The sequence below is a fragment of the Canis aureus genome, chromosome 7 (genome assembly GCF_053574225.1).
Source record: "Canis aureus isolate CA01 chromosome 7, VMU_Caureus_v.1.0, whole genome shotgun sequence".
Lineage (NCBI taxonomy): Eukaryota > Metazoa > Chordata > Mammalia > Carnivora > Canidae > Canis > Canis aureus.
In genome coordinates, this window is record NC_135617.1 from 52,501,350 (window position 1) to 52,517,107 (window position 15,758).

The 15,758-nt window shown below is 37.7% G+C and overlaps 1 protein-coding gene across 2 annotated transcripts in view; it reads right to left on the bottom strand.

Moving 5' to 3' along the window:
- Positions 1 to 15,758, bottom strand: part of EFHC1 (EF-hand domain containing 1) — a 63,307-nt gene that overhangs the window by 40,663 nt on the left and 6,886 nt on the right. Inside the window, exons 2-5 of one of the 2 annotated variants that reach the window (XM_077903676.1) lie at positions 13,826 to 14,047; positions 10,141 to 10,428; positions 5,847 to 5,996; positions 2,447 to 2,639 (exon numbers count right to left, since the gene is read on the bottom strand). In XM_077903676.1, coding sequence (XP_077759802.1) covers positions 2,447 to 2,639; positions 5,847 to 5,996; positions 10,141 to 10,428; positions 13,826 to 14,047 — 853 coding nt within the window. The remainder of the gene's footprint in view (positions 1 to 2,446; positions 2,640 to 5,846; positions 5,997 to 10,140; positions 10,429 to 13,825; positions 14,048 to 15,758) is intronic. The other variant, XM_077903677.1, reaches the window with a different exon arrangement.

Here is a 15,758-nt window from a genome sequence, read left to right on the forward strand (position 1 = left end):
ACTGGCAGAGAGAACTTCTGAAAGATACTCCCCTAACTGCCTATTACTGTCCAACACAAACTTTGCCTAGCCACTGTCTCTTGGATGCCCCCAAACGTAAATACTTGTTCCTAAAGCCCAACTTCTGCTCTTGTTCTTCCCTAAAGTGTACTTAGTTTCCCTTTGCTCCCTACCATGCTAAATCTGGGTCCAATCTCAGTTCTCCCACGAAGCCTTCCTCAGTCTTTCTAGGTCACATCTCTTCTTCTGAGCTCTGTCTACATGACATAACTAATTATATAGTCAGATGATCTGGTACACTTGTGTTATTGTTACACAGCTTGTATATTTATATGACTTGGCTCCCTAGGCACTAGAAGTGACTGAAGGGCAGGGATTCTAGGTCTGGAAGTTACATTTTGATTTTATCCTCCGCAGCGCCTTACCACATAAAATAGTTCCCTTGGTAGATATTTAACTCTTGTTTAATTGAATGTAATTAAAATAATCCATGCCTGTGAGAGTCAATTAGATGCTACCTCTTCAACATCACAGCTCTAGTTAGGAATTATTCAGCTGATAGAAGCTTAGCCTTTTCTGTCCTGCTGCTGCGTGACTAACAATAACTTTTATAAAAAGATATGTTTCCTGTCTCTTAAAAGGACCTTACATATGCCACCAGACTGCCTCTCCATATAACTTTGGTAAAATTTTTGTTAAAATTTGAGAAGTTATAGGGGTGCCTGGCTGACTCAGTTGGTAGAGTGTGCAACTCTTGATCTTTGGGTCATGAGTTTGAGCCCTATGTTGGGTGTAGAGACCACTTAAAAAAAATGAGGACGTTATAAAAGAGGATGATTACACATTTAAAATTTTAAACATAGGCCACATTGATAAGGCAGAGACAAACATAGAACTCAAGTTTTTAAGGGGTTCAGTTTCAGTGATACTTTTTTCATGCCTGAATAAATTCCCATTCTTTCTCTTAATCTACTGTGAATCTAATATTTGTTAGCTCTAGATGGCAGGAATTTCAGGCTCATTGTAAGCATTCTGGGAGGCTAAAATTAGTACAGTAGTCCCAGTATCCTAGAACTCTAAGAGGGTTCTACAGGAGGCCAAGAATAAGAATATGGTTGACAGCAGCCAGACTATGTTGAACTGGGGCTCGAATCCAGTTGCTGCTATCTGAGAATGCAAGCTATGAGAGCAATTATTCTCCTTTCTCTAAAAGAGATTTTTACTGTTCTCTTAGTTTTAAAATCAAGACTATTTTTACCATTTTTAAATCCTTTTCCCAAATCTCGTTCTCCTCTACCTCACAGACAACTATTCTAAAGTGCACCTTTTTATGTATGTACTATATAGTTTTATTTGTATTTCACTTTACAGAAATGTTACTGCATCATATCTCATCTTTTTTTCTACACAGCACTATGCTTTAAAGTGAATCAATTTGCTTTCTTTACATTTAGTTATTGCTTCTAACTACTATTTATCAAGATATATCTTCACTATTTTGTTTATCCACTCTCCCAATGATGGAAATCTCTACCTCCTTGCCCCCAAGTAACACTGCATTAAAAAAAAAAATACTATATAGGCAAAGTAATATGTGTAGGTAGATTAAATTTAGCCTTCAGACTGCCAATTTGTGTATAATTTCTAACCTCAACTTGTTTATAACCTCTCTTGCACAATACCTGAAATTTCTTATCTCCTAGTTCCAAAAAAAAAAAAACGGGTAAAGAGAAAAACTAACAAAAGTATTTACAGAGTTCTGTCAGCTATCCAAATGTGAGAGATGTCATTACATGTGACCAAGATGACATTTTTACAAGAGAAAATTCTTAAACTACTAAGTCAACAACCAAAGTTAAGTGTACTTAATTCCAGAGTGTGGTGGGTGTCAGCTGCACTTAGTTGCATTCTTCCTCTCCAGTCACTAGGTTATTTTACACCAGCAAAGAGAGCAGGAACTAACACAACGGGGCCCCGCCTCTATGAGTCATAGACATGCTTTTTTCCAATCTTAAGTTATCCCACATACAAACTTCCTATTTAGGAAGTATTGAGGTGAGAAGGAAAATCAGGAAAGAACATAAGGAAATGGTAAGCTATACGAAAACAAACTTGTTTAAAAAATGCATTAAAAATCTGATATTAAGTTGCTTTACTTCAGAAGCCTTGCTCTTTGGCACTTGAAATGAGCCTCCCACTGTTGTTTGGTTGTTTCCTTGATTTGGGTATCAGTCATCTCCACCAGACCATTTTGGAGGCAAGCCTGGACTGTGGGGTAACTGTGGGGTAAGCAATGAGGGGAGTTACGGGAAAGTTATTTTTTGAGTACCTATGAGAACACAGCAAGAGCCTCCCAAGTGTAAAGGGAATGACCATACTGATTAAGTAACTCCTATGAGATCCAAAAGATGTCCCAATTATGGAGGATAAACTGAATCAAACATACTTGCATTCTTCACCAAAACCTTTGGCATGCGCTGGCGGTTCATCAGGAGTGGGAAGGGATCTCGCCCATTATTCCGTTCATGGACTTCTCGAATTTCAACTGTATCATCCATAAGATAGTAATGAATGATGTAAGTTCGACATTCACCAAACATGCTGTCTGTATCATCCCAGATTGCATAGAATCGAAGGACCTTTGAAGAATCCAAAGTAGTGACTTAAGTAAGAATTCTACAAGTGGAGAGATTAACTTAGTCATTTTGGCATTCATATATCAAACAATGATGAAAAGATTAACTACAAAGACTATGAAGTAATCTCACGTGGTTAAAAAAAAATTCACCAAAGATACAAAAACATCTGAAATTATATACCAGATGTCAACAGCTGGAAAGTATTAAATAACAGGCTTATAAGTTTGTACTGAGAAAGCAGAATTCACTTTGATCCAAAAATATTAGTCAGTGAAAGAGAAGCTGAATTAAAAGAGCAATGGAAACTATAAGACACTGATGAAAGAAACTGAAGAAGACACAAATAAATGGAGAGATATTTCATGCTCACAGTAAAAGAATTAATATTCTTAAAATGTCCATACTACTCAAAGCAATCTGCAGATTTAATGCAATCCCTATCAAAATTCCAATGGCACTTTTTTAGAGAACTAGAATAAATACTTCTAAAATTTGTATAGAACCACAAAAGACCCTGAATAGCCAAAAAAACTCTTGAGAAAGAAGAAAGGTAGAGGTATCCTGCTTCCTGATTTCAAACTATTCTATAACACTATAGTAATCAAAACAGTATGGTACTGGCATAAAAACAGACATATAGACCAACAGAACAGAATAAAGAGTCCAGAAAGAAACTCATACTCTCTGGTCAATTAATTTATGACAAATGAGGCTAGAATATACAATGGGGAAAGACAGTCTCTTCAATAAATGGGGCTGGGAAAACTGGCCAGCTACATGCAAAAGAATGGAACTAGACCAGTTTCTCACACCATACACAAAAATAAACTCCAAATGGATTCCAGACCTAACTTTGAGACCTGAAACCATAAAACTCCTAGGAGAAAACATAAGCAGTAAGCTTGCTGATACTGATCTGAGCCATGTTTCTTTGGATGTGACTCCAAAGGCAAAGGAAACAAAAGCAAAAATAAACATACGAGACTATATCAAACTAAGAAGCTTCTATACTATGAAGAAAACTATCAACAAAATGAAAAGAAAACTATCAACAAAATGCAGCCTACTGAATGGAAGAAAATATTTGCAAATCCTCTCTGATAAGGAAAGGGTTAGCACCTAAAATATATAAAGAACTCCTACAAATCAAAAACAAAAGAACCACACATTCTGATTAAAACAAAAACTAGGGTAGCCTGGGTGGCTCAGCGGTTTAGCGCCTGCCTTCGGCCCAGGGCCTGATCCTGGAGACCCGGGACTGAGTCCCGTGTTGGGTTCCCTGCATGGAGCCTGCTTCTCCCTCTGCCTGTGTCTCTGCCTCTCTCTCTCTCTCTCTCTCTCTCTCTCTCTCATGAATAAATAAATAAAAATATTAAAAAAAATTAAAACTAGCAGGTCTGAATAGACATTCTTCCAAAGAAGATATACAAATAGCCAACAAGTACATGAAAAAATGCTCAACATCATTAATCATCAGAGAAATGCAAATCAAAACACCAAGGAGATATCACCTTACACTTGTCAGAATGGCTGTTATCAAAAAGACAAGAAATAACAAGTGTTGGTTGGAGAAAAAGGAGCCCTCACAGACTGCTGGTGGGAATGTAAATTGGTGCGACCACTATGGAAAACAGTATGAGGTGCCTCAGAAAATTAAAAATAGAAATACCATATGACCTAGCAATTCCACTACTGGGTAGCCTCCAAAGAAAATGAAATACACCCTATGTCCATGGTAGTATTATTTACAATAGCCAAGATTTGGAAATAACCTGTCCAGCAACAGATGAATGAAGGAAGAAGATGTGGTTTATACATACAATGGATATTACTCAGCCATACAAAAGAATGAAATCTTGCCCTTTGCAACAACACGGATGGACTTTGAGGGTATTATGCTAAGTGAAAGAAGTCAGACAAAGACAAATATTGTATGATGTCACTTATATGTGGAATCTAAAAAGTAAAACAAACAAAATCAAACCCAGCTCATAGATGTGGAGAACAGACTGGTGGTTGCCAGAGGATAGGGAGCTTGGAGTGCGGGTGGTGGGGAAATTGGTGAAATAGATGAAGGGGATTAAGAAGTATAAACTTCCAGTTATAAAATAAGTAAGTTGTAGGAATGTAATATACATCATGGGGAATATAGTTAATAATATTAAATTAACTTTGTAATCTGACAGATGGTTACTAACTTATGGTGGTAAAAATTTTGCAATGTACTGTGGAATCACTATTGTATACCTGAAGCTAATATAATATTGTATGTAAATAACAACAATATTGTTGTAAATAAACAACAAAAAAAAAGCAAAAAGAGTGATGTGTTTTATACAGGGGCTCACATATTAATAAAGGTATATGCAAAGAGTTTATATATAATTAATATGGAAAGAATTTTCATTTATTAATCAGTCTTTTTTTATCCATCAACATACACCTTCTAGTAACAGCATCAACAACACAATTTTAAAGATAAAATAATAACAGATTATATGATTGATATAAAGAATATCCTTGAAAGATGATGCTAGTGGTAGGCAAATTTTTCTTAACTAAAAGGAATTACATTTCTGAGAGAAAACTGGCAGCAAAGAAACACTGAAGTTGATCTCTCCATCTTCTCTTTCCCTTTTGTAAAGAAAGGAGAAGACCAAATCTGCCCCCACACACCACCTCACAATGGGAAGGATGGGATAGTTGGAACAGAGCTGAAAAATACCCAGAATATTCTGTACTCAGACATTCATATAAAATTTAACAAGGAAGCATCTGCAATAGGATTTCTGTGAAATTACCATTTTAATATTAGAAACCTACCTATATGCAATAGCTTTGAAATTTCCTAATAATTCACTTAGGGTTTCCCAAAAGAGGCTATGAAGTTAACTTCTATTTGGGAAAAGAAATAGTTGGTTGGAAATGTAAGGTGGAAGCAGACACAACTCTTGGAATTGCTTTGATATTGAAAAGTTTGGTGGACCTCCTAAGACTTAACTCCACAACTTCCTTTGGGTCTCTAATACAAAACTTGAGCATTCCTGTACCTGTAACTCTAGATGAAACCAGAAAGATAGCACTGTCTCCAGATGGTTAAATTACAGATGTAATATTTTAAAACACACATCTACCAGAACAGCTTGCTAATAAACATGCACCACATCTGGAAACGAGCAAACCCAGTGAGATGCTTATATCACTTACTTGTTTGTCAAAGGTAAGAAACTGCTTCAATTGGTCAAAGTCTGATGGGGTGACATATTTACGAAGAGGCTGTTTCCGGAGTTCAGTGTAAGGATCAAGAGCCATCTTCTCTGGTGGATTTAATTCAATTCCTTGACTTTCCAAAAATACCTAACTCATGCAAAAGTAATAATGATCATCTTTCTTGAAGCTTCTGAAGTATTAACTGGTGGTGTAAAGATAACTGTAAAAATAATTTCTATGCCATTGTCCAAATTAATAATTAATTTTCAGTTTGAGGTACATCTTAGCAGCACCAAACCTCCAACTGACCCAAACCATAATGCAGATAACAACTGGTAATTACCGTAAGTATGCTGTATTATAAAATGGCTAGGCAATATGCTAAGCTAACGGGAAGACATAATAGTAAGGTAACTGGCTCCAAATATGAATTTAGACCAATGAAATTTAATTAAATGCCCAAGAACAGAGTTAAGTCCTAGGACTGCCTACATACACACATCTGAAATCCAACCACAGTTTCAAACAATATGTAATTCATATCAGGGGGCAAGCTACACAATGGCAAAGTTAAGCTGAAATCAAATTCCCAACTTTCCAACTCCGCAAAAATAAGTATGTGATGAAGCCCCCATCTCCACCCCCTCCGAAAGGGAAAATAATCACTGGTTATTTTAGACCAGGAAATATTTTAGCAAAATAGGAGACACAAACGAAGTACTCAAGTCTCACCAGATAAAGTTAAGGAAAACATCTGAATTTGATATGATCTTGTTTAATTTGCTAATTATAAGTAGATATATTTTCAGTAACTATATCTTTTAATACAACTTGGCATTTCTTCTTCTTTTAAGCTGTACTTTTTTTGGTAATCAGAAAAGAACAATGTCATGGGATCTGTTTACATCCTGGAGCTAGAAATTAATCTGAAATCTAGGTTTCTCTGGGGAATTGTGTGATTTGCTTTTGGATAATTCAATAGAAAATATATAGGACTCAGGGCCAAAATATTTGGGTTCTAATATTAGCTCTGCTGCTAACTGGCTTGTATCTTAGTATTTAAAGTTTCACTAAGCAGTCTCCAATATCCTTTCAATATTAAAATATTGTGACCTCAATATCTATTAAAACTACTGAGCTGAAGATAATGACTAATAATATACTCCTCTCCCTTGAGATGATGTATTAGTGTAGCAGGATTATTGATTGAGGTATTTAATGAGGGTTTTACTCCTTTCTGTTGCTTTCAACAGATAACCAGGCCCTTCGTTAACCTTACCTTAGGGATTTGGGCAGGAATGCAGAAGCTTCCTGAAGCTGACTATTCTTCCTGTCTTTTAGAAAAAGCCTAACCTCTCTGAAGAGATTATTCTAAAGTATCCCAGAAGGAGGGGAAAGAAGGAAATGTCTTTGAAGGCAAGGAGAAAGAAAAGAAGAAATTCTCCCAGTCTGGAAAGCAGACACAAGTTGATGGGTCTCAGAACAGCAAGATCCTACATGTGCTCTTAGGGATGCTCAGAGCACATGTGCAAACAATCAGGCATGTCAGTCTCAGGCATTCGGGGTCTCAGTATATGACCTAGCACCAGAGCACAGAGCATCAGGGAGGTGCTCTTGGTCATTAACAGCCTATGTACCCTGCCTACACAACCACATTAGGCCTGGGTGCGCCTTCTTGTCTGGCATAGGGCTTGGAATTTTTGGCAAAGCTGAGGGTGAATAGAAACAGCAGCCCAGTCGAATGGGGGAGGGGGACTCAAGTAGGTTTTAAGTTATTTTTAAAACACAAAACAATATTTCCTGTACACTTGCTTATGTGGAGTAGAATTCATATCTGCTATACTATTGGTAATACTCTAATAAAGATAATAAACTCTAGGTCTCTGATTTCTGGAGTTTATTTTTATAATATGTTTATTCTGTCTATAGGACTAACATTTATTTGGAGCAGTGAAGAGGAGGTGAGAAGGGAGGTGTTGGTGATATATTTGATTAGAGGTGGCTCCTCATTCAAACCTACACCATAAAGACAACCATCTTTTTTATCCACTCATAGATCCATCCCTAATGAAAGCCACCAATTGGATGTGTATAAATTTTAAACTGTTATAGGAGCCAATTTCTAACAAATCGATTACTGAAAACTTTCCTCTGGGTATTTCAATGTAGTCAAGTTAAGATGTGCAAGAAAGCATACAAAACAATTCTTGGGGCACCTGGGTGGCTCGGAGTCTGCCTTTGGCTCAGGTCGTGATTCCAGGGTTCTGGGATTGAGTTGTACATCAGGCTCCCCACAGGGAGCCTCTCTGCCTATGTCTCTGCCTTTCTCTGTCTCTCATGAATAAATAAATAAAATCTTTTTAAAAATTCCAAAAAAACAAGGTTATAGAAACCTAACTCAGTTACTTCTCTTAGAAGCAATGGATCCATGTTTGCCAATTACAGTTTGTGGTGACTTCCTAGAACAGAACTATAAGGAAAAATGAGAATTGACTCACCGACCTAGACCACCGCTCAGTAATGAACTGCCAACATTCAAATTGTTCATAAAGAGATGATTGTAAAAATAATCATGATACCTGAAATTTACATAACATTTTATAATTCCTCATTTTAGGTACAATTCTGAAACTGCCTATGATAAAAGGACCTCAAAAACCTAAAAAAATGAGAAATCAAAACATGTTTTTCCAAAGATGGTCTAGCACCCTACCTTCTACACTGTTTTTCTCTGTTGCTCTGGAATGGCATGGATGCCAGCACTCCTTTCTTCACTTCCTTGAGGTGCCTGTCTATCTGTCTCTTACCAGTGAGGCCTTTCCTGACTGGCCTCTATACACAGCAGTACCCTCACACTCTCCTCCACTTTCTTCAGCTCTAGTTTCTTCTTCTGCAGCTCTAATCAGCATTTAACATGTTATATATATTTGTTGGCTGGTTTTTGTCTCCTCCAGCCAAAATGTAATAGCCTTCATAAGGGCAAGTCTAGGTACCTGGCACCTAGAACCATGCTTGGCACAGAGCAGGCACTCAGTAAGTATTTGCTAAATAAGTTACTAAATGCAAAACATAATTGGCGTGAATTCAAGGAATCGGTGCATGGTACAGATTAATCACATGTGGCATTTGGTAACATGGGATTAAAGGCATGAATAATTCAGCAACTATATCTTGGCTTCTAAAAATTTTTAGCAAGACAAATTTAGAATTGACTTTCTAATACCTACATTTCGTGTTAAAGAAAGGACTCTCTGTGTTTATATATATGTACACATAACTTTAAGAAAAGTTGTCAAAGGGATGCTTGGGTAGTTCAGTGGTTGAGCCTTTGGCTCAGGTCATGATCCTAGGATGCTGGGATCGAGTCCGGCATAAGGCTCCCTGCTGGGAGCCTGCTTCTCACTCTGCCTATGTCTCTGTCTCTGTGTGTCTCTCATGAATAAATGAATAAAATCTTACAAAAAAAGTTGTCAAAAATCCATACTTGTGAAATAGATGAAATGGAAGATTCTTCTCAATATAAATAAGCGTTCTCCTTTAAAAATGGTTTTATTTCAGGAATTCTTTAGATAGCAAGTTTCTCCAGAATATAGCAAGTATGATTTAAAGGAAAAATATGAACTGCACAAAAAATGTTAGGCTCGTAACTGCTAATAAAAGTAAGACTACTTTTATAGTCCGAACTTCAGATAAATCGTCCAATGCCTCTTTCGTATTTCTATCCCATCAAGGGTGCTACCTCCACTATCCTCTGCTTGCATGGGCATGGGAACTGGTTTCTTATCAAATGATTCAGCCACGATGTGAGTTTAATTTTATTTGAATGGATATGTATTGATGTCACTGTGAAAAAAGTGATGTCACCACACAGTGTTGAAACACATAACGCCCACACAAACACCGAATTAATCTACATAATAACCCATACAGGACAGATTACCAGTGTCCTCCTCTTACCCTTATATTTTTATGTTTAAAGATTTTATTTATTTATTATTTTTATTATTTTTATTTTAGATTTTATTTATTTATTTGAAAGAGAGCACAAGTTGGCGGTGGGGGAGGAAGGGAAGAAGGAGAGGGACAGGCAGGGAGTCTGACACAGGGTTGAATCCCAGGACCCACAGATCATGACCTAAGTCAAAGGCAGATGCTTCACTGACTGAGCCACCCAAATACCCCTCCTCTTACCCTTGTAAATGAAATGTACCCTTCCATAAATTAGAATGATGCCTCAGACACCACAATTTCCAGTACTTCCAGCATATACTTCCAGAAGTATATACTATACCTGTGTGAATCGGTCGCAGTCAACAACGCGGAAAGTTCTGCCATAAATTGTAAGGTTTATTCCTCGATTTAGGTCTTTCCAATGGTAATGGTCTCCCTGATCATTCTTGGTTAGCCGCTGGCGTTTGATTAACTTGCCTTGAGGGATCCCAGAGTTTTCCACAACAGGCTCCATGACAGACATGCTGTCATCTTCCAGGTAGTAATAAATGTTCACTTGACGAATCCTATAATGTTCCTCAGTTGACATAGGAACATCTTCTTGGAAATAGGCATCAAATTTCAGCACCTAGACCATATGAGGCAGGGAGAAATGGCATTATTAGTCTCTCATCCAAAAAAACATCCAGTACCCTCCTATAAAGAGAACCACTCCAGAAGAACTAAGTACTCATCACTCCTACTTCCTAAATCGAAGGTTGCTAAACTATGGTCCGTGGGACCCATCTATCCCTGCCACCTGATTTTATATGACCTCCAAACTAAGAATGTTTTATCTATATATTTAAATGGTTAAAAAAACAGAAGAATAAAATTTCACAACACATGGAAGTGACATAAAATTTGAATTTCAATATCCACAAATAATTATGTAAATAATTAGCAGATACTTGCCAATGGCTGCTTTCCCATTACAAGGGCAGGATTGAGTAGTTGTGGAAGAGACCACATAGGCTACTTAAGACTGAATTCTGTCTCCCCCTCAAAAAAATTTGTATATAAAAGCCCTAACCCCTAATATGACTGTGTGTGGAGACAGTCTTTAGGAAGTCTTTAGGAAGTAATGAGGTCCTAACAGTGGGGCCCTGATCCAACTGAACTGGTGGCTTTGTCAGGAGAGGAAGACGTCTCTCTTAGCATACCCACACTAAGGAAAGGCCACATGAGGATATAGCAAGAATGCAGCTATCTAAAGCCAGGAAGAGAGCCCTCACCAGAAACCCAATTGGCAGGACCCTTGATCTTAGACACCCAGCCTCCAGAACAGTGAGAAAATTAATCCCTATTGTGTAAGGCACCAGTATATGGTATTTGGCAGCTCAAGTAGGCTAAGATAGCTACAAAGCCTCAAATATTTACTATTTGGTCCTTTACAGAAAAAGTTTGCTGACCTCTGCTCTAGATACTCAAACTACATATAGATTACGTAGTAATGAGTTCCATGATGAGACGGCTTAAAGCCCTTAACTCTACTAGCTTAACTTCTGTGTCAAAAATCTTAGAATTTGGGTAAGACTATAATGTTTGGTTTCAAAATGAAAATGAAGGCTCAGGCAGCCCACGTGGCTCAGCGGTCTAGCGCCACCTTCAGCCCAGGGCATGATCCTGGAGACCCAGGATCGAGTCCCATGTCGGGCTCTCTGCATGGAGCCTGCTTCTCCCTCTGCCTGTGTCTCTGCCTCTCTCTGTGTGTCTCTCTCATGAATAAATAAATAAAATCTTAAAAAAAGAAAAAAGAAAATGAAGGCTCAAGTCCATTTCTTTAGGAGAGTCCCCTATAAATGTGTATTAATGACATTCTTTGTTAGAAAATATATATGAATGAGGCTCAAATTATCAATCCACCACAAAATCTTTGAGTGGCATGTAAATACATCCTAATTGTACTCAGAAACATATATGACAGATGGAGCAAACCCTAGGTCCTCTGGGGAACAAGAGTGGGAAGTCAAAATGGCACATTCTATTGCACATTTAAAAATATTAAAAGCTTGTGTTGAGAAGCTTTGGGATTAATTTGAAATTTTTCTGTTATCCTGTCTTTATTTTTAATATTTCCTCTCATGAAGAGAAAAGATTAGAACAGTGTAGATAGGCAAGAGTGTTAACCTAAACCTCCATTGGAATTAGAGGAACAAACCAAGACAACCTTTTAGTGAGGACACAAATATGGCTTAATGAATGGGAAGACGAATAATTTTATACAAGAGTGCTGTCACTAAAAAGGTTTGGTGTCTACTGTGGAAAAACAAAATTAAAAACCAAAAGAGATCGGGCAATCGCATAGGTGAAATATGAATATAATGGATAAAACCTTAAAATTCTTAATAAAAGATTAAATGCATGAATGGAATAGAATGTTTAAAGGAGAAAGATAATACAGTAAAAGCAAAAGACAAAAGATAATTTTTTTCTTTAAAGATTTTATTTATTTATTCATGAGAGACACAGAGAGGCAGAGACATAGGCAGAGAGAGAAGCCGGCTCCTCGCAGGGAGCCCGATGTGGGACTCCATCTCCAGACCGGGATCATGCCCTCAGCCAAAGGTAGATGTTAAACCAGGCATCCCAAAAGATCATTTTCAAAAAATATTTTAGATCGACTGCAAAGAATTGAAATGGAGACATAATCACTATAAATGGGGGCACAATCAGTAATTCATGCATGAAATGGTCTGTATTTGAGCTACACATATATAAATACACAAAATGTGAGAGCCAGAAATGATCAGATTGAGCCTCCCTCATCTTAGGGAGACTCAAGGTGGTAGAGTGACTTGCCTGAGGCCAAACTCAGGGTTAAGGGCATGGCTAGGGCTAAAACTATCTGTAGAGTGATAGAGAAGCAAGAAAAAGGTAAAGAAATACCCAACCATATAACTGATACTGTTTAGGTTCAGCCTCTGAATGGATATATGAAGGTGTTCCTATTGGATGAGTTCACTGGGATGGGGAAAGGAGAATGCTATGGAATCTGGCTGACACATCAAAAAAAAAATTAAAACTAAGTGATTATGAATGTAAATGGTATAGTTCCACCACCAGGTTATTTTGTTACTTCCAGCCTCTGGTTTCACTAGGTACTCAATAAAAGTTGACTAGTTGGATGAACACAGTACAGACATTTAACAAAAAGAATAAAATGAAAAGAAAGACCAAAAAAAAAAAAAAAAAAAAGACAGAAAATAGGCTAGGAGTAAATTAGAAAAGCTATCTTGTAAAAACTGGTCAGTAATTCTCAGACTCAGTTATACATAAAAACTATCTGGAAATCAGGATTGATGAGGGTTAGGGTGACATCCCAGTTTCTTAAAAATCCCTAGGGATTCTGTTGCATGGCCAGGGTTAGGACTACCTCATCTTAGTTAAAAGAGGACGCTCACTGACAAGGAAAATCAAGGATGATATGGAAATGTCAACAGATGGAAATAAAATAGCTCACATTACAAAAGCATAAGGGTAAATGAGACACAAACAAAAATGTTACACTATCCTTTGGTTACATTATGCCAAACCTGAAACATTCCCTGAAAAATAAAAACTTCTGGAGACAGCCTGGAGAAAACTGACAAAAGATGAAGTTGTTGTTGTGATGACATTTTGCATTTCATAGAGGCTAAGGATTTGCCATCAGTACAGATAAGACTTTCAAAAAATAGCACAGAGCAGGTAAACGTGGAGCAATATGAACTCAAGAATTCAGAATTCATCCAACTTTTCTTTAACTGTATTTGGAAAATATTTCAGTGAAGTCTACAGGGAATTATTTTCTGTAATAGGCTTCCTGACTAAAGAAAGCCTCTTTCAATCCTGAGTTCAGCTGTCTATGACTAAAGGTTGAGGCATTTGAACAATTTTCTCCTCAGAGCACTCTGGAAAACCTGTGGTTTGCTGTTGACTTTTCTGCAAACAGTTGGCTCTCAGAAATCTGAATTCAAGGGGTACCCTGAAATCCCAGATGATACCTTTTTGTCAAAAGCTACATGTGCAGGAATAAATTCTGCCGGTGGGGCCTGCTTAGGCTGGCCATAAGTTAGAATTGGTGCCTTGTTGGCCAACTCATCCAGCTCAGCCTGGGACAGCTGGTTGACCTGAAGCCGCTCCCCGCCTATCCCAACTGTTGGACGTCGAACAACTGCATAGCCATTCTTGTAGCTCAGCGTCTGGCTTCTATGAAATGCTGTTTTCTGAAGAAGAAAAGAAATGTTTCATTAATAATATTTTATAAATATGTGTTAGTTAAGAGAGCTAAATTTCAAAAACATTGTAACTTAAACCTTTGCTTATAAACATCACAAATCTTATATCAAAAAGCTTACTTATATTAGAAGATTCTTATATTTTAAGCTAAAACACCTGGTCAGGAACATGGAGAAAAGCAGCAGCCTGACCTTAAAATAAAACTTAGAGCCCTGCTCCAGAATGCCCAATTTAATTACCAGCTCACTTTTCATAAGAAACTAAAATATTATCTTATCTATATTTTTAATCTTTCACTTAATTCTTTCCATGTTTTTAATCTTATCTAGTGCTCATAAACAATGGAACCTAGACCTGACTAGGTGAGATGAATTTTTACCTAAAAAAAAGGTTTCTTCTTGTTATAGTAACACTGATACATTTATACAACTCTTTGGAAGGCGGTGAGTATTTTATATTTAAAGTCTTAAACTCCATAATTCCACTCCTGATCCTTTATTTTAAAAATATAATCCAAAATTATGGGAAAGAACAATATGCCTAAAGCTGACCATTATAATGTTAATTATAATAGTAAAACGTTGGAAACAATATAAAAGACAAACGTATGAGTTAATGATGGAAAACTCACTTAATGGACTGTGATGCAGCCATTAAAACATTGGTTTTAAAGATCATGTGTTAATCTGGGAAAAATGTGTATGATTTAATAAGCCCAAAAAAGCAGCATATAAAATTATAAGTATACTATAATTAGAAGCATGCAAACACATGAACAAAAAGAAACTGGATTTGGACAATGTTTTTCTGTATTCTTCCTGAATTATGTTGTTGTTGTCTTTTTTTATAATGAACATATTTTTCTTTTGGTAATGGAAAAAAACCAAAAGATTAAATAAGAAAAGAAAAAAGTGGAAAGGAAATATTTTTGAAGACAGAGACCAAAATGGTAACATAAGACACCCCAGACTCCTTACCCCTCCACAAAGTTCAACAATTAGAGTTATCCATGGAGAAAAACAGCTCTGGAAGAGTTCTGGAGTCCAGTTAGGACGTTTTAGGAACACAGTGGAACAAAAATCCTGAGAATAACTACACAAGGAGAGAAGGAAGACCTCATTTTGTCTGCATCATCTCATCCCCCAAGCCAGCACTGTTCAGTGTCAAGAGGGAACTTCCCAGCCAGGAAGAGGTCCTCTGGCCAGGAAAGAAGAGTAGGGTGAGCGACCAGCTTCTCCACTCTTTTGGAGCAGTCCACTAAGGTCCCACTTCAGTTTCAGACCAGCAAAGCTGAAGTATATTAAGTCCAGCTAGGCACACAGAAGCAAAATAGGGGCTACTGGCAGCAGCTCTCAGTGGGAGTGCCTGTGGTGTGCAGACACCTGCTCTACAGACAAACCCAGCAGATCTTACCACTGACCCAAAGCAAAGGGCCAGGATAGCTGCCACCACTAGGTATCCCCTGCCCACCACCAGCTTTCATCCCAAAGGCATTCATGATGCCAGGCATTGGAACCCCTTCCCTTCCCCACCCTCCCCATTTCCCCGCCAGAGCCTGGGAACCACATTGGAAGCCAGCTCTGGCCTCTGCAGCTGCTTAAGTGCAAGATGCCAGCACAGACACCCTCTGGCTGACCCCTCCCCCATTCATACACTTCAAACCAGCCCCTCCAGCTGTGCATCTGCACATGGGCCTCA